General features: G+C 40.5%; 1 protein-coding gene across 2 annotated transcripts in view; it reads right to left on the reverse strand.

Moving 5' to 3' along the window:
* Positions 1–1474: 1474 nt before the first annotated feature.
* The window catches only part of LOC133463440 (protein bicaudal C homolog 1-like), a 72694-nt gene continuing 49952 nt past the window's right edge, over positions 1475–24216 (reverse strand). The window contains exons 8-21 of one of the 2 annotated variants that reach the window (XM_061744984.1): positions 20559–20810; positions 18926–19057; positions 15444–15645; positions 13419–13580; positions 12675–12847; positions 12422–12563; positions 10246–10399; positions 9420–9579; positions 9298–9337; positions 8373–8527; positions 8075–8237; positions 7751–7914; positions 5827–5926; positions 1475–4540 (exon numbers count right to left, since the gene is read on the reverse strand). In XM_061744984.1, the coding sequence (XP_061600968.1) occupies positions 4413–4540; positions 5827–5926; positions 7751–7914; positions 8075–8237; positions 8373–8527; positions 9298–9337; positions 9420–9579; positions 10246–10399; positions 12422–12563; positions 12675–12847; positions 13419–13580; positions 15444–15645; positions 18926–19057; positions 20559–20810 (2127 nt within the window). In that variant the 3' untranslated portion in view covers positions 1475–4412. Of the gene's footprint in view, positions 4541–5826; positions 5927–7750; positions 7948–8074; positions 8238–8372; positions 8528–9297; positions 9338–9419; positions 9580–10245; positions 10400–12421; positions 12564–12674; positions 12848–13418; positions 13581–15443; positions 15646–18925; positions 19058–20558; positions 20811–24216 lie in introns of both variants that reach the window. The other variant, XM_061744983.1, reaches the window with a different exon arrangement.

Genomic DNA, 24216 nt, shown 5'->3' on the forward strand with positions numbered 1-24216 from the left:
AGAGTACTAGTCTGCACCTGTAGTCAGCCAAAGCTATATTCTGCTGCTCTAAACAGTTTGGGTTTCATCAACTATGGGAAATACTTTTTTCCTTACACAATCACTGAGTGGAAATATGTGTTGTGGTGAAAATGATCAATATTCCACTTCTTTTTGTGATGTCAAAAAGTAATTCAGCCTCCCTGTAATACACAAAAACGCACGGATTTCAGAGCAACATAAGCTGCCTTTAAGACATGTTTTTCAGGGATTTCAGTGCGATTGTCAACAATTGAAAGCACAAAAACAAAAAAAGCTCAATTACAAAAGCACACCTGAAAGAGAAGGCAGTATGGATGCTGGTGCTGGATTAGCCTGCATGCAGTCCTGACCTGTCAGCAACACAGAATGAGGTGGGGGATTTTGAAATGGATACAAATTGTAACAAAGATCCAATAGTGTTGAAAACCTTCTGATGGATCTGAAGGAAGAAAGGGGCAAAATAAGCCCTCCATCACATAAATATCTTTAATGCTAAAACATGGTAAATATTATAACAACGAATGGAAACATCATAAAATGGTAAAAGCTTCCTACGTAATAATTAAATGTCAGTAATAAACATTTAATGATCTGTTGTGGAGTGTTCTTTAACAGATGTATAAATTTAAGCAGCAACACTGCCCCCCTGTGGTCAACAATAAAAGTGTCAGTTTTTGTTCCTCTGAATAATGAAACAGCAGTAAAGTATCTAGTCCAGGGGTCTGCAACCCAAAATGTTGAAAGAGCCATATTGCACCAAAAAAGCAAAAAACAAATATGTCTGGAGCCGCAAAAAATGAAAAGTCTTGTATCAGCCTTAGAATCGAGGCAACACATGCTGCATGTATCTATATTAGTTAGAACTGGGGGGAGATTTGTTTTTTCATTATGCACTTAGAGAAAAAAGTGGAAATGTCGAGAAAAAAGTGGAAATTTCGAGAAAAAAGTCGAAATGTCGAGATTAATGTTGAAATACAATCCTGAGAAAAAAGTCGAAATGACGAGAAAAAAGTCGAGAAAAAAGTCGAAATGTCCAGAAAAAAGTCAAAATCTTGAGAAAAAAGTCGAAATGTCGAGATTGATGTTGAAATAAAATCTCGAGAATAAAGTCGAAAATGACGAGAAAAAAGTCGAAATGATGAGAATAAAGTCGAAAATGGCGAGAAAAAAGTCGAAATGATGAGAAAAAAGTCGAAATGATGAGGAGCTGCTTATATTAAACAAACCAGATTTTAAGAGCTTTATAAATGTCCAACTAAAAGACAAGGAAAGTGTCTTGTTGGACATCAACCCTAACCCCTCATGTGTCTTCATAGCTCAATGCAATTACCAATACCAATAGTTTGTGACTTTGTGACAAATGTAGTGCACAAAACAGACACATTGTTGGTTTTGCATACATTTATTACCATCATAATACCATTTAAATGTTTCAACAAACATTTTTTATTTGTTTTTCTTTTTTTGCCTGCTTGACCGTTTTTCCTAACAAGTGTCCTGTTTACATCTGTACTACAATACAGTCAGAACAAGACGAGCATCAACAGATGCCACAGTGAACAGGGGCTTGGGCCTCATGGCATTGTTTTCACACAAATTCTCATCTAGAACTTTGTGCAGAATTGTACCTTCTTCTCATACAGGAACAATGGTTGTATAAGAGGAAAGAGATGTACAAAAGTTAAGCAACACATCATTTCTGTAGTGGTTTACATTTACTATAAATGTACCATTTGATTGCAGTACAAATATTCCTTCAGATACATCCCTTCCTGGAAAAAACAATACAATTAATACAATGAACAAAGACAATTGTGAAACTAATCTATAAAGGGCAAAGACAAGACAAGCTGGCAGTAAACTTTTTGACTTGGCGAGTCCCTTGACTGATCCATAATCAAGCTGCAATAACATGCATCAATAATTTTCTAAATAACATTCACTTGATAAGACAAGAACCTCTGCTGCCCTCCGAGCAAACACATTTAAACAACATGAAGGATGAAAACAAATGTCTGCTAGGCAGGAACACGAGTCACAGCACTGGGAGAATCAGTGCTCAACAGTTTCAATGTAGTACCATGATGAGTGGGGGCGAAATGGCCCCAGGTTTCCTCTCAGAACAAAGAAGCCCACTCTATATTAGCTTTACCCCTCTTCATCATGTCTTAAGACTAAAAAGGAAAAAAAAATAATTACCTGGTCTGCATCAGCAACCATGTCAGAATATTATTTAACATAGTGTTACTAACTTGACAACCACATTGAAAATGGCTGAAATCAGATGGAAGGGAGTGCTGGAAAATGATTAAAAAATTGAAAAGAAAGTAAAAATCCCCTTGTAGCAAATCATTATGAAAAAGAGAGATGACAAAAGATGAACTTTTATAACAGCTGCTGTTACTTTCCATCATAATTAAATGTGCGGTGATGTCACGTCCCTACATAGCTTCTGGATTTTAAGAACTGTACACGTTTTAACTAAAATTCCCCATCCTTCGTTTCGATGTGCCGGAATAAAGCACCTAATTGCACTAGAAAATATGCAAGACACTGGAAAGTTGGTTGGCTTTGTAAAGTAAATCTGACATATTTTAAGAATGTCAAACGCACACAAAATCAACGTGGTATCCAGAGTTAGTGACAAAGACCGTTTTCCCTTTAAAACACGTGACTGAACATGACAGGAGTTCAAAACAAGCAAAAGCTCTGATGATAAACACTGCAGCGTGCATGCCGGTAATCCTGTTACTTTATTAAACACAGCTTAACTTGGTTTTTGGGATATTAGATTGCATAACCGATAGCTGAAACATCCAGTTTTGTTTTTATCTTCAATCTCAGCCCTCTTAGTAACTTTGGTTCCTTATTTTTGTCTTAGAAAAATTCCCATATGAGACTAAATTGGCCCTGAATATATTGGCTCTTTGTGTGATGCATCCTGTCTTGAAAGGGAAGTAAGGTTCAGATATTGGTGCTCTTAGCAAAATATCCCCCCGCTGAAAGGGGAGTTATGTACACTGGCACTTTATGCTACAAAAAGCATGGCTTTGTTCTGCTCTGAGGTCTTTCCTTGCTCTGAATACAAACTGCAGGTGAGGAAGAAAGAAAAAGTGTCACTGAACCCTTGGTATAGTATCTTACAGCCCAGATACACGCGAGAGTACTCCGGGAGGCCTAAGGCACATGGAAAGTGGCCATTAATGAAAAAAGGAAGAAAAAAAAACAACTAGATATAAAGACGCCATGCAGAACTGAAAAAAAAGAAGAAAAGAAAGAAAGAAAACCACAGAAAGTCGCCTGTTGACACAACCAGAGAGGCCTGGAAGGCTTCGCCGAGCCTGCCTGGCGTCTCTGCTGCCGTCATATGGCACAGCCATATCATGGCTCCACAGATTGAGGGGCAGAAGAAAGTAAAAGACTCCTACTTGGAACTTAATTACAAAAATTATAGAAACTCATTCAACATATATATATATATATATAAAAAATAATAATACATATGTAAACTGATTACCAATAAACATTCCACTCATTTGCCTAAAATAGTAATAAAAACTAAACATAAAATCATAATGCATAATGAGTACAAAATATCATTATTACTTTTTTGTTTGTTTTGTCTAGATATACACAGAGAAACTGCTGTTGAACACAAACACTGACCTTTTGGGGGGGGGCATCCACCACTTAAGACACTGCAGGCAGCTAAAGGTCAAAGGCCACATTGATAACTTTCCTTTGGTTTAAGTGTTAAAGTTGATCGAGTCAAAACAATGAACCTATTTTATACTTCATCTGGTGGCAGCATAATCTTACTAGGTAAGTGCTTACTTTTGGTTTGGTACAAAATGCATCTGTGCTTTTAGTCTCCCCCCCCAAAAAAAAGGAAATAAAAGCTACTCTTACTTCAGTCTAAGGTGTTCGGCTCTCACAGGCAAAAATCTAGTATTATTAAAGTGCATGTCACTGATACAATAGCATAATACGAATGCAGGTAGTATCAATCTATTAAATGATTGTACTAATCATTCTGCCTGTTCCCTTGTACAAAAAGTGGACAGAAATACTGGACAGTACCCTTCTTCAGAACCATAAAACTACCCTTCAAATAGAAATGCTCCACATAGACTCAACAGTTCTACAAGGAGTCAACACTGAACTTTATGCATCTGAGAAATCCCTTTTTCTAGTTGGCACTTTAGGTAAAACTATGGCTTTTTAACATATACACATGTCGTTTTCTTTCTCCTTGTTCTTCTAATGTCTAGCAATATAACTTTGAGAACAGTCTTCATCCAGCCGAAGCTGAAAAGCTTGGGCACCACTGAAAGACGCTGGAGGCTGGTGTCCATGGACGGTTTAAGGATGGCCCGGAGGTCTGCGGGAGTTTACCACCGCCCGCTGACGCTGGCCATGTCGGAGTGGAACTGGCGGGAGAGGCGTCCGCTCGCTCCCCCTTCCAGGAAGGATGATCTGATGGGTGGCTCAAAAAGTTTCCTCCGGTTCTTGTTTAGTTCTGAGAAGGGATAAAAAAAAAAAAAAGGACCACAAAACATCAGCAGAGGCAAAGGTGATAAAAAGATGCCTTTTATTGTGGGTAAACCCTCCTCGTGTTGCTGTGGGAATTCCAGCAAATCAAAGTCAAGGAGTAAATACAACCAAAGTGTGTGATGACACGTCACTTGGCCTCCACTGATCAAAAAAATCACCACAGATTCAAATCACCACAGAAATCAACACTGAGGATTTGTTTTTGCGTTCCATCTGGTTTATTACAGCAGTTTGGACAAATACTTGGGACAAAATGTTAGTTTTTCATACGATAGCTTTGTTCTGCTGCTGCCAGCATTAACCCCTTACTTTGATTCCCTCAGAGCAAAGACCACTGCAGAAACTCATTTTACTGCTAGACTAACAGCAGGTTGAAACCTGGATCACGTTTACTGGAATTCCATCACTTTATGAGAAGCAAAGAAAAAAAAAAGCGTGTAAACTAACACATTTCTGTTTGGAAAGCCTTGACCCGGTCAGTGGAGATGAAAGTTGAGCTGTGCTTGGAAGAAGTGACAGGCAGCAAAAACCCAATTTGGCCCTGGATAATCCCATTTCCTTTCAAATCAGAGTTTTGGCCTCGACATTTCCTCTCATTGCGCCGTCAACCCTGGCTCTCGTCTGAGCTTTTCTGAACTGGACCTTTACAGAATACCAACGGGAGGAAGCACACGCTCCAAACACAGCTAACACGTCCGGAGCCCAAAATGTGATGTCAGTAACAAAGTGTGTCACATAACACCTTCACATTAGATCAGGCGTGACAGCGAGGCCGAGTCTGCATCAGCATCAGGGAAGGCAGCTGCAGCTGCAGCAGCTGGTCAAGCTTCAGCACCGTCATCTGAGAAGAATTTGTCCAAATCCCTTTTGCTGCTGGTGCTGCAAATTACTGTGTATGTCTTTTCAAGATAAATTAGTTCTAATCCTGGTGTTCTGAACTTCTCCACAAAAATCTATATAACAGGGGCCAACCATCAGCTCTCAAATCCAAGTCATGTCGACCGCTACGTCAGCTGGACTTTGCTTCTTCTGCACAGCTGGTCTCCTTTCATGTTTGTTGCAGCAACGGAACAGAAAACATTGATGACATGCACAGGTCTATATGTGTGCAGATCCTTCAGCAGTGGTTAGCTGGCAGCTTGTGGCTCCAGCTGGTGTCAGTGATCAGCACAGGAGTAGGAGGTAACTTGGAGCAATCTCTGAACTGAATTGGTCCTTGAAATGAAAACATGTGCGTCTCCTTTTTCATACCTGAAATGGCGAGCAGCATTTTCCTGCGGGCACCAAAGGTGGTGATGCCCAGTTCCTTAAGATCCTGGTCGGTAAGAGTCAGGAATGTCTGGAGGTCGATCTGGAAGCAGATTTTAAAAAGACATCAGTGCCAAAACATCTTCTTAAAGTTGGTGTTTGTCAAGTAAACTAAAACATCTGGCATCCTTTGCTGTTTGCTCAGCCATAACTAAACTTACTAGCAGCAAAATGTGGAATACTTCTATCATTATATGTCTTTTACTTGGTTCTTTTGTCATGTTACATTCATAACGCCAATAAAAACAAAAAAAAACAAACTGCATCAAACTGAACTAAATAAATGTAAGAATTTGAGAAATAGCGTGTCAGAAGTCAGACAAAAGGTAAATAGCTCAGAAAGGTTCAAATCCTGATTATTAGTAATATTTCAATTCGTCAGTCGCCTTGAGTTGAAAATGCAATTCAGTTCCAAAAAGCTGGGACGCTGTATAAAACCCAACTATACACAGAATGCAATGACATGCACATCTCATAAACATATAATTCATTCACAATAGAACATTTAGAACATCCATGTTGAAAGTGAAAAACGTGTTCATTTCAAATCTGGTGTCAGGAACACATCTAAAAATAAAGTTTAGATCGGTTTCAAAAGGTGGAACAAAAGAAAAATACCTGCTGAAACTGTCAATGCATCTGGACTTTAAAAAAGGGTATAAGGAGCATCCAAAGGGTCTCTAACAAGTAAAGCTTAAAACAAAACTAAAAGGTTGTATAACAATTGCAGAATAACATTCATCAGGGTAAAATTAAAGAGACTTAGAATATCTCATCAGGTAGAGCAAAAGAAAAAAAAAAATCACTTTTTTAGAGAATCTGAGGAAATCCCTTTATGCCATCTTTGCAGCACTGCATTAAAAACAAACATGTTTTTTTTTATTTTTTATTTTTTTAAATGTAACCCCCTCCAAAGACCCATCCAGAACCCTTATGTGAACATGACGCAGAATCAGCATCCTCTTCTCTGGGTCACTGCTCATTTAACATCGACTGATGCAAAGTGGGAAACTGTCCAGTGGTCAGATGAATTAAAATGTAATACTCTTATTTTGAAACCATGGACGCTAAATCCTCCCCACTAAAAAGAGGCAGGACCATTCCATTAGGTAGCGGCTCTTTGATTGCACGGGGTTGACTGATAAGGTTTTAGAACAACGTTCACCCAGGGAAGGCCTTGCACCATTCAGCAAGACGACGCTGAACAGCACATTGCATCTATTACGTTAATTACAACTGTTTGTATTAACCCAGCATCGGCTAAACGTGAGCATCCTATTTGATTTCACCATCGAGTTGAGATGTTAAACGGTATATCCTGCTGTAAATGTCTGACGGCAGCTCTGCAAATACCTCAGCAGGGTTTGGCTGAAGGACCATTGGCTTCTGAAGCAACATGGCTAAAAAACAGGCTTTAATCAATGGGTCGCGTGACCGAATGCTTCGTCCATTGTTTTATACAGCCCACCAAACTTGTATTTTTGGGCAGTGATGTACTTTTTGTTTTCTAAAAAAATGTGCTGTGCCTTATGAAAATGTTGAAAAACACTGATTTAAACTGTGTCCCAATTCTTTGGGGAAAAAAACGAGAAATTGAAACTACTGGAAAATCTAAGAATCTATCAAAGTGAACATGTGGGGACCACAAATATGGCATAGCGATAAACAGCTGGGGATATGTTTGTTTGTTTCAAAGTGATGGACTGGGTCACATATTTGCCATGCGACCACAACTCTCGTGTGGGCGAGTAAAGTGAAAATTACAACTCCAAGTTATTCTGGAATGATCCAGCGGCATTCTTCAGGTCGTCAGGCCCACTGCTTAAATTATTCAGCGAGCAATAAGTGGGCTGATTGCCTAGATTACCTCTTGCTGCTGGAAGACATCGGTGTACTTCCCCAAGCCCAGCTTGCTGAAGAGTTCGGGCAGGTCCGAACCTTTCAGGGACGAGTTCAGGCTGCAGCCGTTGCTGCCGGTGACCGAGGAGATGGAGTCCATGTAGTTGCTGCTGCTGAGGTAATGCTCTACAGCTACGTGTCCAAGAATTAAAGATAAACAGAGACCTGTTAAAACAGAGATCTGCCTCTTTTCATTTCATTTTTTTCAAGGCTCTTTATGAAAGAATAATAAAGTTTTCATGCCAAAAATGTTAAGTGCTTTTTTTTTTTTTTTTTTGCAAAAAACGCTGACCAGATTTGTTCTGCTTCCTCTTCGGACTGCTGACTGCGGAGGGGAAGTCGGCGTGATTTGGCAGGCCCGGACCGGCACCGTTCCTCTCCCTCCAGTTGTCTGAGTCGCTTCCGCTCCCAATACCTTCCCGGCTGCCGGCTCGAGACAAGGACAGCGGGGAACCCTGAGAGACAACATGAAGAGAGAAGAACCAAAACACTTATAAAAAATAAAACGCACAGAAAAAAAAAAAAAAAAGAATTGGACGGATAATCAATGAAAGCCAGAGATGAAAACGCTGAGGCCTCGCGTGTCTGACCTCGTATGTGGTGCTCATGCTGGGTTTATAGGAGACGTGATTGGCTCTCCGCAGCTCCTTGATTGTCTCAGCTGGCATGGACTTTGAAAAGCCCAGACCACTCCAAGTGTTGGTGGGGGTCCGGACCTCCGTCACCACGGGCTTCTTCAACATAGCTGTGAGAATAATGATGTGAGGTGATGTAAACACATACAGGAGGTAGGGCTGGGCGATATATCGAGATTTTAATATATATCGATATATTTTCAAACACAATATGGTACGAGACAATATACAGTAGTTTATATCGATTACATTTTTTTTTTATGATTTTGATATAGCTTATTTTGTGACAAATTGACTTGAATGTTTTATTTGAGATTTGCACAAATGTTTTGTTATTTGCACAACTGTCAACCTCAGTGGAAAAGTCTGCCTGTTACTGTCTACATTGTATTAATTGCATGTGTGTATTTTAATTAAATTTTTATGCAGGAAAGGGATATTTGTTTTATTTTATTCAAGAAGCATTTTTATTCTATATATGCAGGCAGTTTATTGTTATTTCATTTGTTTTATACATTTTGATATTGTGCAGACCTCTGTTAATAAAGGAACCTGTGTGACATTTGGCACGAGGCTTTGTATTAAAACTGACTGTTTTTTTAAGGGTTTGCCTCAGAAAAAAATGAAGCTAACAGAGATGCTATGCTATAATGCTTTGGGGGAAACCCCAATTATGGGACAGAAAACATATCGATATATATCGAGTATCGCCATTCAGCTAGAAAATATCGAGATATGACTTTTGGTCCATATCGCCCAGCCCTAACAGGAGGATACATAACTGTTGATTATCTCTTTAGTTAGTGCACATGTGCCTTCTGATGAGTTTAAATAATGCGCCAATATTGACGAATTTGATGGATCTCATATTTAAACTCACCTTTAGTTGCCAACAGCTTTTTCTGCTCATAATCAAATGCCTGAAAGAACAGAGGACATCATTTCTTTCATGTGTAATACCTATGAAAATGTCTATTTTGTGCTTGATGTGAGAGCATTTACCTGCATGTTGGCGAAGGACGTTTGTGGCCCCAGTCTGATCCGCTCCCTCTCATTCAGCTGTGCTGCCCGTTCGGCCGCCCGCTCGCTGCCGGGCGCCCTCTTATCTGCTACGGGACTGTCTGACGAGCTGGACTCGGCGTCCGACAGGAGACAGTCAGAGCTGTTGGAATCAAAAAGCATGGTCAGGTTGAATAACCATCTCAAATTATTAAGGTTTAATCATCGGGTATTTGGTCCTCTTAACCGGCACAAAAGAGCGACTTTGCTTTTCTAAAACCATCCCAGATCCAATTTTACAAGTAGAAGTGAACGAGCATCTGTTAATCTGTGCAACAGTTGATCCGTCCAACTACATGCCACTCAGTCGGCATGTTTGAGCCGTCGCTTCAGATTCACCTCTTAGATAATTCACATGGGAATGCACTTGTTTCTGTTTAGCCGTTATTGTTATTTGGCTGTAAAGCACGATGACCAATTTCTGTCGTTTTAAAATGTGCTGTAAAAATAAATTTGACTTTGATCCATGACTCAGAATGATCAGATTTGAGTGGGAAGAACTTTTTAGAAGAGCCAGAAACATGCTGTCCATGGTGACGCTGCCATGTGGCATCAACTAACCAACCATCTGTCACTTTACGCAACATGTTCTTGAAAAAAAAAGAGAAAAAAATACGGTTGGGTTACATTTTTCTTCATTTTGTCCCTTCTATTTATATATGAAGGGGTTAAAAGAGGACTGCAGATTTTAACAGCATGAGCTGTGAAAGACTTTTGAAGAGATGCTTAACAAGGGAAGCTGTAAATGACGCGAAGATACAAAACGTACTGCAGATGGGAATTCTTGGTGCCCTGCAGGAGCTCCACAGCCTGCCGTTTCCCTGATGGCGTCTTACACGAAGCCAGCATCTGTTTCAGCTCGCTCCCATTAGCCGAGTGAGAGGGGCTTCTTGGCATGCCCACTTCCACAAATGTATCAGAGCCTGAAGGAAACAAACATCCCCCCTCCATTATCCACCATCTTGTAAACAGGAAACACACAAAATATGACAAGTTGAAATACTAAAATGCTCTCATTTCTCAAGTCTGGTTTCTGCGGTGGCCGAGTCAGTGAGTGTAAATGTGTCTTACATGTGCATTAAAGTGAGACAAGTCTCCTGGATTCATTAGAAACATCACAGCTGTGATTATGGAGGTTTCATTTGTTATTTTAGTTTCATTTTATAAAAACCTGCTCTGCGTAAATGCACACCTTCAAGGATATGAGCGTAGACGAGCTGTATAACACAAAAAAATATGATGTCAGCCGGTACACTGAAGCTATTTGGGGTTTTTCTGTTTCAACAGTTCCCCCAAGTTCCTTCAATCCTCAACGCAGCGTTGAGCCGGACTGGGCAAGCCAGTCCAAACACATTCTGGGACACAGGAGGAAGTTAAAGGAGGAGGGGGGGGGGGCAAAAGTTAGCAGGACACACAGCCTAGAAAACAGCGGGGAAAAATGAGACGCGTGAGAGTGAAGGTTTGAGGGAAAAACCGCAAGTGTAAGACAGAGAGGAAATGAGGGCCTTTCTGAACCGCGAGGAGACCAGCAGTTAATCTACCTCTGCTCCAATAAACGTCGGCGGAGAGCGCGAGAGGTTAGGAAGACGGTACAGAGAACCAGAAACATGTTCGCTCCGCGCATTTTCCTCAGTGTGGTTTTTACAGTAACATTAATCTCAAATGGAAATCTCAAATTGGACATTCGTGTTCCGTCTGCAAGGCTGAGGTCCAGCGGAGTGGAGAATGTTAACTCAGAATTTTAGCCCCTCCAAGGTTACAACAACACATAAATCCCAAGATCGTATTTAACGCAAATGAAAGCAAGAGGCTCTGAGGAACTGGAGGTGATATTTTGGGTGGGAGGCAAATCTTTGAGAATGTGCAAGGACATCCTGCCGATTTTACTCGGCTATATATTGTTTAGCAATAAAAAATACAAACCACATGTGGCTGGTTTTCCATCTGCGCTACAGCGGTCCTTGAATGCTTGCAGATATATTTATACACATTTATGACCTAAAACCTCATTATTAACTACTGTAGATAAAAAGACATAAAACACATTATTTGAAAGTAAAACACGTCTGTTTGTTGTTTTCTTTGTTTAAATATCCAATCACTGTGACCGTGACTGGAATGGGAAGGACATAGGACTTTTTACTTTTGCTTAAATACTGCTCTAAAGCAGCTATAGTTCAGTTTTTCTAGTTTGAAACTTTATATCCCTCCAACATACTGTACTTTTCACACCACCTTTTTATGCAATATCAACAATAGTTCATTTTAAAACAAAGATTGTAACTGTTTAAAACATTTAGGAAAGAATATTCAGTGGTTTGTCAAAGATGACATTCTTTACGGCGCTAGAGCTGAGCTGTGTGGTTGCTTTTAAATGTGGGAATTAAATGATTTCCCTTCCATTAAATCTTAATTATGTGGATGTTTGGGCTGTTGGCTGGACAAAGCAGGCATTTACACAGATCGCCTTCAACTAAGACAGCTCTCTAAATTCTTACAAACCAAAAATCAGTAGTAATAAATCGATAAATAGTCATCAATCAACATTAGATTGTCAAAGTAAGTAGTTGCAGCCTGATATATTACTGCTGAAATCTTCACACATTTATAACTCGTAATAGATGATTGCGTTCCACTGGTAAACGTAAGACCAAATATGATATTTCTGATTGTTGTGGCTGTGTTTTGTGAGTTGTTCTGTGTCATATCTGTACAAAGTTAGCAAAATGTGAAGCCCCACTAAGCATAGTTACAGTTCATGGTTAATTATAGGCTAATAAAACAATACTCAAAATGCTGATCCATCTTACTTGGCATAAGCGACATAATAGCCCTTTTTTTTTCTATTCCTAAACGCTATGTGAAAAACCACAAATTACATTCTTTTTTCTTCCCTTTTTCATGGCGTCCAGGCCAGACTGGCTGCATTTCTGAGTGAGGAATACCTTCATCTGGGTTGGACTTGCTCGATAGCGGTTCTGATGGATTGCGTCCGCTGGCTTCCTGAGCTGAGTCACACGGGGCTGGACTCAAAACGGTTTCTGCAAGTGCTGCCGTAGCTAGCCTCCCGTAGACCGAGCCGGGATGCTGCGCGTGCCAAGGAGGGAAGCACGAGTGAAATTCAATGACTTAGAAATAACAAATATTTAAAGTTAACCTGCAACGATGCAGTTGGTACCGTTAAGAGAGCAAGCGTACCTTGACGTGTCCGTTGAGAGCGCAGTCCGGGACCCCGTTTGGCTGCTTGTCTATGGGGGCGAGGCCTGGCGGGGGAGACGGCGTGCTGTGTGTGTAACCCTGCACACCCGACAGCAGGATGCTGCTCAGCGTGGCCTGAGTGGCCGGATGAAGCATCAGCTGAGACGTGAAGCCTGCAACGACACATTTTAACAACTTATAGGGGTCGTACTTGCACTCCACAACAAAAGGTAGAACATTTACAGGGTTTATACAGCAATCCTTATGTTAAATTTAATACCAATTTAATACCTTTTTCACTACCTTCAAATTTTTTTTTAAAACTGTCACAACATTAAGTGTTAATCACGGACCTTTTAACATTAATACAGATTTTGACCTATAGAACACTATACAGAACAGATTTATAAACTCATTGATGTTGACCAGATGTTTCACATTTATTTCACTTTGTGAATGACAATAAAATAGACTGCTTAAATGTAAAAGGTAAAAAATAATACCAATTTTAAAAAAAATAATACCTCTGACAGTGAATTTAACACTTTTAATGGCCTTAAATTTGGCAATTTTCCTTTATCACTTTTTAATACTTTTTAAAACCCCGCGGAAACCCTGATTTACCTACAAGCTGCGTGTACTTTCTGTTCATGCGGGCAGACGTCCCTCCATGAAATCCCAGTGCATTAACATACATTTCCTCCAAATTGAGGATAAAATGTAATAATAGTGCTGTATACAAACTCTGTGCGCTGGTGAGTGAGCTGGGCCAGAGGGAGGGAGGAGGTGTGGGAGTGCTGGGGCTGGGCGTCTGCAGAGGGCTCAGAGAGGAGTTTAAGCTGTTCAGCACGGCGTTCGGGGGACCCGAGCTGGTGAGGGAGTGAGGCGCCGTTGCACCCAGGAAGCCTGCGGAAAGAATAGAAAAAGAGACGATGAAGCGAATGACGGGAACGGATCGGCGGTGGTCCCGTCAAAGCACTAAGCCATTTTTCAAACTAATCACACGTTACACTAAGTCCCTCGAAAAACAATCTCGGTCTTCCAGCAATTTCCCTGGAATTCCATCAAACTGCCTTCAACCAATTTCTTACATTTCTACAAGGTCAGGGATATAAAAGTATACATCTAGTGTATCCTCATACCCAATTAAACCTTGCTATTGAAAGTGCCAACAATATGGTGCTTGGTGTTTAAACCCAAACACCAGTGTATGAAAACAGAAAGAAGCAGGTCTGTGGCTTAAACAAGGGGCTACTTTGGCTCCAGGAATAAGGCCAGGGATTCTTCTGGCACACTCGTATGTAATCTGAGGAAAAGAGGCATGTAGCAATTACTAAAGGCCAGGATGTGGCCGTCCACACAGCTTCACCCAGGGCCCCTGTGTTTAAATGAGAAAAGCTAGAGAACAATTCTACTGTACTGAGATCTTTTTTGAGCCAAATTTACTCATTTCATTTGTTGGAGACAGAATAAAATACATTTATACACTTAATCCTTAAATGCATAATCATATATATACAGAAAATACAGAGCTTCCTGTGCAACATTAAAAAAAAGATCCAAATAAAGATGAAGACAACGAGAAAATCACATCATCTACATGTTCTTTAAATCAATTATCCTAAAGATGAAGAAAATCGGGAACATTCTAGAATGTGAAACGTCAATTTTGTGTTTTGTCTTACTTATTTTTGTCTTTTTATGTATTGTTTGTTTCCACGGAGTAATGCTGATGTCTTATATTTAAGCTGATCATAAGAAAAAAGGGTAGGCACTATAAGCTACGGCTTCAGCCTACACCTTTTCGGCAAAGGAAATGTTTTTTTTTTTTAATCTTTTCATCTTGTTTTGTAACAAGTGTGTACAAGCCGAAATAAAGATTCAAAACAAAACAAAACACACACACCACTGTTGCTCCAAAAATGATCAGGGAGATCTAAGTAACACAACAGTAGTTTTTTATGGCTGAATTGGATGACATCATTCATAAAATGCTTTTAACTTTGAGCTTCTTCCTGTTAGTTTGGCGGCTCATGAAACAGATCTCAGCCTCATATCTATGTTTTTTTTAAATTCTTATAGACTCTTTTACCACACATAAACTAAAACGAGATAACACTAAATATTGTGCATACATTAATTCTACTCATTAAAATCAAGAGTTAAGGTTCGAGATCAAAGCTTCCCGACATCTGATCCGAGCAGAACTCTGCAAATCCGCACTGAGGTTTTTGCTGCAAACCAGCTCCTACGCAGTCGGAGCCATTCATCATCTCATGATGCACCGAGTCAAGATTCTTGGTAAGCGGCGCAGCAATATTTGCTGCTGAGGGTTATTTCCTGATGGTTGGCTGATCAAAGATGAGTATGTGGGGAGTTTCCTGGCATGAAATTCAAATCGACTCTGTGAGGTCAAATTTGCAAGCAACTCCTTCAGCCAAGGGGACACGGATGCCATGATGTGACTCAGCGGCTGTGATTTATGCTGATGTTGTGGATATTTGTGACTGATTGTAAAAGAGAAAAAAAATGAAATAAAACCACCCACACAATAACTCTGTAAACCAAATAAAAGCAGGCTTTTGGAGACCCTGCAGAGCTGCATATGCCTGATGGGAAGAACAGATGTATGAGGGTCTCCCATGAATCTTGTGCAAAGATCAGAATGATAGCGTCTCATCTTTTGGTTTCATTTCTCTCCATCATGGAGAAAAACAAACAAACTTGAAACATGGAGAATAAGCTTTTAAATCAAGACAGCATTATTACCCAGATTACTCAGCCCCAGGCCAGCTGAGGCCAGGATGTCCAGGCCAACGGGGCAGATGAGGGAAGGGGACGGACCATTTGTGGTGGGATTCAGTGCCACGGCCGGCGAGGAAGACACGCCGTTGCTCTCAAGACCCAGGAGGAATTTTCGAGCTTCATACATGTTGACTGCATTCCTTTCCACGCTCTTCACAATCACCGACTGGAAAAGATCGAGGTAAAAAGAAGAAGGGGTCAGAAACTGAGGAGTAAAAAAAACAGGACTGTCCAGAAATATTGAGAAAAAAAGAAATGAAGGAAGAGAGAAAAGCAGAAAGGGGAAGAAGAGGAAGACACGGTGAGGAGGAAGGGATAGATATGGCTGGGAATGCTGGCACCGAAGACGGGGAGTGAAAGGGAGGCTGACGGAGAGACAAACATAGATGGGAGGAAGGAAGAGGGAATTAAGGGAAGATTACAATGATAAACATCAGGGTAGTGTGGGAGAGACGAGGAAACATGGGAGCAATGTTTGGGGAAAAATAATGTTTCTTCATCAGCTGCTAAACATCCAGTTCATATCTTAGAAAATAAGAAATACCGCAACTATTACACCTTGAGTTATAAAAATCAACTCATCTGAAAGACCTTTAATCAGTAAATAAAAAAATAAAAAAAATTCATCAACGTGACCTTCACAAACATCAAAAGAAAATTAACGTGAACACAAATCATGTCCTGATGGACGACTTCTTTTCTTTCAAGCTTTTGAAAAATGGTTTTCCGGGACGATCGCTCCCTCCAACACAAACACTCTTTCATGCGTCTGCCAAAGAGCAGGCAGCACACGGGCTGTGGCACGCACTCCGACCGGCCGCTTGGGCGACTGCTGTCACCTCGTTAAAATTTAGGTTTCTTAAGTGGATCTAGGCCTGGTCTGTGTTTACGTTGGCACCTCCGCAGCCATCCCAGCAGCACTCTTGGTTTGGGCACGGAGCCCCGGCTCAGGGTGGGACGTGGGCACCTCGAAGAGGCGGTTAGGACTCAGTTAAGTGCTGAAATATGATTAGGAATATTAACTTCTGTTGAGAGGCGGTCCATGAGCAACATCAGAGGTATGTTTTGAATATAGAGCAGCTGCCAGATGCCAGTCACACATGATATTAAAATATGCAGAAACATGTTGAAATAATAGGTTTTATTGAATAAAAAAGCAAATTAACATACTTTAAAATGATTATCCCGAAATGAAGTCAGTTATTTTCCAGTTGGAAGAGTGTTCACATCCATCATGTGAAGACTTTGCACTGAGGACACAGGAGACTGCAAAACTCCCTGCTACGGTAGATGCTCATAGGTCACAGCTCTTCCCAGTGTTGGGCTCAGGTTTTTCCCTTTTCGGTTCCATCAAACGCTGATGAAATGTGATGTTGCAATCTATAATTTATTGTGATGCTATGTTGCATCACTTGATGGAAACAAGTTTTGAACTGAGGAGGTGGCTAATTTTTTCATTTCTTCTGCCAGACTCTAAAATTGAAGATGGCAGCGCTGGGTTTTCCCACCTCCAGATGAGAAGTTGGCATATTAATTTCATTTCAATTTTTAAATATGTTTTGGCTCAAGTGAGAATGAATTTGTGATTTTTCCTTTTTTTTTTTTTTTTAAGGAGATTAGCATCTTGGTTGTTTTGTAATCACTACTGTTATCTTGATAAACAGGATTCTGGATATGAATATGGTAAATTTGTAGGATGGGAACACAAATCTAGTAGTTTTTTCCTGGTAATTGCCATTTATAGTCGATGCATTGTTTAGGTTGTTCTGGCCAACCACGTTGGGATTTGTTCACATGCAAGTGAAACAAAAACAAAGGGACTGAGTGCACCGACAGACAATCTCCAAATACCAGGCATATCTGCATTCAAACTACAGTTGTAATGGCTGTTTCTCCCTGAGGCTTATTCATTAGATAATGACCGATGGGTCCAAGAACATTACTGCTTTAATGTGCAGTACATACAGAAATAACAACTCAATAGAAATCTAGCTGTAGGCTCAACAAATCACTGGTCTAAGTTGAGGAAAATAAGACATTCCAGGAACCATCTGGTAAATGTTCATGTTCACAGTCTACCCAACTGAGCCGCTTAAGACTGATTACTACTGCAATGATGGTCTCAAGGCCAGACCACCGTAACAATGTTTAAAATATATACCAGCTCCACCAAACATGAAGTGCGTAGACGGTGCACTCAAAATGGTGAGAAAACCGACTATGGAACGCTGTAAACGTCACGCACCCAGTCGTCTTCTTGGCGAGACACGAATGACAGACATTTTTGCTTAAAAAGAAGAAAGGGATTTATCTTTGGTGCCAACGATGACACGGTTTAAACAATCAGAAGAGAAAAGAGAAAAGAAGAGAAAAGGGCGTTTTGATGGATAATGAGGTTAAAGGAGTTTGTTTTGTTTGAAATTTATGATAGATGAAAAGTATCGTCATCATGGAAGTCACTCTGATGAAGCAGCCGCAGAAGAAAGGTCACCATCATCACTTCTGACATGTATTCAAGGGGATAGTACTCATTGACACACGGAGCATGTAAGTACACAGTATACCGTGTTTGAGTGTACTCATGAAAGTATGCTATGTGGAAGACACCCATGATGAGTTATGCACTACATTGTTCACAGTACTCGAGTTGTAAAAAAAAAAAATATCATATGGGGTCAGATCATTTGTGCTGAATACAAATGATATAATATATTACAAATAATTGAACTGACCAAAACACCCTAAGCTTTAAATATCCACTGGGCTTACATCAAATACATCAAAACACTTAAAAAACTGTTTTCTGAACTTATTAATATGACTATCTCCTTCACAGGATAAGTAAAATGGATCACTGCAAAAACTCAAAATAAGAATATTTGTCCTATTTCTAGTTAAAATGTCTCATTTTCGTAAAAAAAATCTTATTACACTTAAAACAAGAATCATCACTGGAAAAAACAACAATTTTCACCTGTTTCAAGTAGATTTTCACTTAAAATAAGTAGAAAAATCTGCCAGTGGGACAAGACTTTTTTGCTTGTAATGAGAAGATAAATCTTGTCCCACTGGCAGATTTTTCTACTTATTTCAAGTGAAAATTTACTTGAAACAGGTGAAAATCGTCAAATAAGTTATTTTTCTGGTGTTATTTTTCTGGTGATGACTCTAAATGTTGAAATAGCAGTAAAACCACATTCATTGATGAAATGACATAAGGGATGGAAAGGGGGGATGGCAGTTTTACAGGGGGGATGATTTGGACCGTTTTTATTTCAGGGGGGATGCCATCCCCCCTCATCCCCCCTCAACTCCAGTACTGATTGTTCATATCGGTTTCTATAAAGATTTGTGTTATGAGACTGTTCAAGTGACATCTGCAACATGCTTGCAGGGCTTAAAACCCGCTAAGCTGTCTGTGCTGTGGTGTCAGCCTGGTTTGTTACCTTGCTGGGCTGCTTTGGCTTGGGTTTGATGCTGATAAAAACGTCCAGCTGCTCCATTAGCGCTGTGATACAGTGGGGCTCCACCTCGATGTCCTCTTTGATGTCAAACATTAACACCAGAGGCAAGCAGCCCTGCAAAACAAACATCGCAACGACATATATGTGGAAAAACCGTATAAAACCGACATATTTGTACAGTTAAATTATACACTCCCTCTTATAAAAGCACTACATTTTTGCCTCATACTATACCATTTACAGACCAATAGGTGAACCATACCAATAAATATAAAATTCATGGCTGGTTCATCCCACACAGAGTTTGGGAAATTCCGCCAAGAGCAATCTGTTTTGCATGATCACCACCACAAGCCCCACAGACGTCTGTAATTTGGGCAGAGAGCTGGACAGCGCTCCTATTGTGAGCGTGTGTAATTAGCAGCAGAGTATAGCGTCAGACTGGCTCTGACAGGGCCAGGGATTGGAGATGTAATCTAAAGTCTGGCTGAAAGAGCCTACATCTCACAGTCCACTACTCTGGGAAAGGATTCCTCAACCCCTCCCCCCTCCTCCAACCTTCAGAGGGATTCACCTTTTCCATTTTTACACCCTTCTCCTTTAGGGTGCCTATCTTAGGATGCATCCTCCAACTTTGACACTCCTAGTGTCTCTGCTCTATATTTGCTGAGGAGTTAAAAACTGAGAGCTGAGTTAAAGATACCCAGTCTTGTGTTTCCTGCCTCCAGACCAGGGAAAAGTCACGTTCGGACACTGAAACAACTTTGGCATTCGCTAAATGTCTTCGGGGCCAACTGCGCGCCCGCAGACAAAGACAAGCACCTCTTGCAGAAATACCGCCCCACATTATAGATCTCCAAAACAGAAAGCATAAGTTGTTTACGGCAGAGATGTCATATAAATACCGGCTCAGCAGACGCTTCAAGCCAGCGGTGATTAAACGGCCATTACCTTTACACATTTCTGAAGCAGACATATCCCAGAGTAATTTACAGTAGGGAAGAGTAGCCTCCGCGGTTGTGGGCGACAAAACAAGAATGACCAGTGGACATGATGTTAACCAAAATAAATTGTAAATGAGGTGTTACCCCCAATCCAAAAGCACTTTCTGAAGTAGAAATGGGAATTTGATGGGAATTGAATTCCAGTCCCATCTGCAGCCAAACCGTTATCATTAACTTTAATAAGAAAAACCTGGGTATGGTCAGGATATAAAGACCTCAAGCCAAACTAATGCAAATATGCATCCATCTTACATGCAGGTATGTGGCGGCTATAAATCACCAGGGCTAACAGCAAGTCAGAAACATTCTGGTTTTATCTGACATGGATATTTCAGCAGCACGAGCAGAGCCAAGCAAACCTCTCCCAGAGCTATTCAAAAACCAGAGGCAATCATGGTCTACGCTGCAACCCCCCCCATCTAAAAAACAACAAAAGACATGCTTCATGATGACGTTAATGGGACAGTTGCAACCATAAGAGCTACCGCACAGTATGCGGAATTTGAATACCTAAAGAGTATATTAGAAATAACAGCCCGTAGGCAGAAAAGCTACGTTTATTTTAAAATCATTCATTTATGCAAACAAATCCAACAAAGGAAGGTACTCACCATGAGATACTGCCGTGCGAGACAGACGGATTCAATGGTGCCCTGAATGTAGACGGTGGACTTCTTCTGGGGGCTGTTGGGGTCGGGGAAGTGGATCTGCGCTCCCGTCCTCTGGGTGATGTGCTTGATGTTGCTGCCGTTGCGTCCCTTCATGAAGAGGTGGTGTTGGGGAGCGATGTCCAGGTGGGTGGTGACGGAGATGGTGCTCGCCAGACTGCCAGCCAGGTGTTCCAGCAGCAGAGCTGTGCCTCTCTGGGTTTAAAAAACACAAAACATCACATGGATTTACAGATCTCTTGAGGACCTACTTTGATTCTAAAGAAATAAAAAGTCTAACTTTTACCTACACTGCTCACAGCAGCATGGAGGTTGAAAACTGTTTCATCTTCAAAATCTTACATTTTAAATGTAATTTGCATGACACTGTAAATATTACACAGTTAATGCCTCAAATAAATAACTTTATCAAAATGAATTCACCTTCTGAGTAACAAGAGATTCAAAATGTTTGTACAATTCAAACAAAAACACATTAAGCATAAAACATAAACTGCAATTTGAGCACTTAAGCTGGAGCCCTGAAGTGTATAGCACTTCTGCTTAATAAATACCTCTAATTTACATTTACTGTCAATTAATCAACAACAACACATTTTTTTGAGTAGAAATGTTAACACTTATTTTACAGGAGCACCACAGAGAGGAGGAATGTTAAAGGGCAATTTGTTGTAATTTTATTCAAGTGTTCCTCCCCACATTTGTTTTTTCTATCTTCCTGTTAGAAAATAACTTGAGTAAGCTTTGAGTTCTAAAATAAATGCATCAAGCTCGTTTTACTTACATGGATAGATATTATTCAAGTCTACAACGTGTGAAATAAAAGCGACAACAGATCCATCACAACACACAGCAAAGATTTTAAACTTGTACATCTGCTCCGCTTCCTGTCTCTCGGTCAGTGCTGCTGTCACTATCCTGCAGACCTTTCCCTTTACTCTCGCTGCTCCTCTTCCATCACAGACGACTCCAGCCACTTCTCTTCTCCACCCACTCAGTCCTGCCTGGACTCTCTTCTTTCCCTCTTTTAAAAACACTCCCACCTGCTCTGAACAGTTGAGTCCATGTATTTAAACTGGCACACCTTCTTCACATCCTCACCGCTCCGCCTGCATCGCTTTCATTTAATTGCTTCATGCATTTTTTTCCATCTACATTCATGCATGCCTGACCACCATTTTTCTTCTCTCGGGAGAGAGCAGGGGTCAGCAACCCCGGTCTTAAAGAGCCTCAATCCTGCATGCTTCAGTCGTTTCCCTGCTTCATCACACCGTGATACATTACCTGGATAGGAAGCTGATGGTGACCTTTAATTACAATCAGGTGTGCTGGTGCAAGGAAACATCTGAAACATGCAGGGCTGCGGCCCTTCATGACCAGGGTTGCTGACCCCTGCTCTACGGCTTTTTACTTTTTGTTTCACTTCTCCAGGTTTTCTTCCACCCCCCCCCCACTACTCTTACCACAGAACACAATGCCGTCCACAAACTCATAGTACTGGGTGTTTTATACTCTGGTAAACTAGAATAGGTTTGAATGTACTACTTCTTATAGTGATGCGTCTAATGCAAATATACAAGTACCAGAAAGAAGAAAAAGAAAGTCAGTGTAATTAGTGGTGCTAACCTCTTTAAGGTAGGTGTTTTTATCTTTATTCTATTTTTTTCCCCAAAATTAGCTAAAGTTACCCAAAATTAGCTAAAGTTACATGCAGAATGTTTGCCATATTGCTGTAGATGCATGCTATCCGAGTTACAATAAATGTTATTGACGGATGACAAAAGAACATCAGACACTGATATTATTCCAAAACATCATTAAATATTTGCAACTTAATGTCTGAAACATCTTTTTTTGTAGATTTGGTCTTTATTCAAAGTCGGTGGACAGGAAATGGGTTTAGAGTAGGGCTGGGGATCGATTCAAATATCAAGAATCGATTCGATTCCGATTCTTAAGATTCAGAATCGATTATCACGCTATGATTTGATCCAATTCGATATTGATTTGGGTTACTGTTAATAAAACTGTTTTTTCAGCTGTTGCATGAATTATATCCAGGGCAGCAAACAGAGGACGAAAGAAATCGCTTTTATTTTTTCCCCATTTATGAGAATTTGGTTTTTAACATTTATGCAAATGTAACCCCAAGACAGTATATAAAGCAAAGAAATATAGACAATTTATGCAATTATAACTGAAAACTTTAATGTTTTCATAATTAAAGGCAAAAATATGGCACCAGTTATTCTCGTGTCCAACAAAATCTTCCTTTTTTGGGCATAAACAAAAAAGTACCAAAAGTTGTAATGTAATGATGAAAAAAAACAAAAAAAAATTATTATTATTATTTTTTTAAATTGATCTTTAGACATATGAATCGATTTTTAGGAATTAATATGAGAATCGATTTAAAATCGGAGAATCGATCTTTTCAACACAGGCCTAGTTTAGAGCGAAGGGGGAAGACACGCAGGACAGACGGGCTGGGATTCCAACCTGCGCTGCTGCATGAGGGCAACAGCCTCTGTAAATGGCGCCACTCAACCCACCAAGCTATCCAGGGCCCATGTCTGAAGCATTTAATTTCCCATAATATCCAGACAACAATAGAAGTTATTCATTTAACTACCGGTTAAACAAATTGTGGCATAACTGCACTGTTCAAAATCTCAGAGAAAACTCCAGATTTTTAAAGAAATCAGTTATTTTCCACTGCATCTGCTGGCCAGTTGAAGAGCTTCTGCGAGCCATCACTTGGCCCAGTAACACATGTCATTTCTGATGTGGAACAGGAATCCACACGCCGTAGCCAGCATTAGACAACAACCCACAGTGGTTTTGGCAACCCTCTAAGGTGTTCCAAAGGTCTCATAAAACCACACAACATAGCACACATATCCCTCTGATCCTCGGGATCTCTTCTGGCACGCTTCCCGGTCCTGGCGGATCCTTCAGACCCACCACACTCTCAGGGCCAGCTGAGTTTTGCATATGCATACATTTGGTGCGCACGGATCAATATATAGAGCAGCATGCGTCTGCACACAGATGTGAAGGAGCACCCGTGAATAAATGGACGCATATAATCCAAATGGCAAACGGAGATTAGCTCAGTAATGATGAATTAGGGGGAAAAGAGGTTTGTTGGCAGAGACGATGGGAAGACACTTTCTCCAGCTTTAACTGGCTTCAGATCAGATGCAAGTTGGGGAAATACATCTGTGTGTCATATTTTGGTACGTATTATTATTTTGAACGGAAATAGAGAGAGGAACCAAAACAAGGGAGTCCATGATCAATGTGGAGTAGAAGTTTAACTCCAGGACGACATGTGAACTTGCTTTTGCAAAAGGAGGGACGGCGTCTCGTCTTCAGTGGAGACCAAAATCAGTAGCCGTCCAGCTCAAGCAAGCAAACATCTTTCAGCACGTTCCTGGCCCTGCAGTGCTGAGGAGTTATGAGGTGGTTTTGATGAGAAAAGTGAGAAACACTGACAGTGTTGGTGGGCCTTCCTTTGTGCAAACCTTTTTTTTTTTTTTTCCTCTTTGTCTGTGGCTTGTCTTATAAACCAGTGGAATAAAACTGAAATGTTGCAACA

The sequence above is a fragment of the Cololabis saira genome, chromosome 17 (genome assembly GCF_033807715.1).
Source record: "Cololabis saira isolate AMF1-May2022 chromosome 17, fColSai1.1, whole genome shotgun sequence".
NCBI lineage: Eukaryota > Metazoa > Chordata > Actinopteri > Beloniformes > Belonidae > Cololabis > Cololabis saira.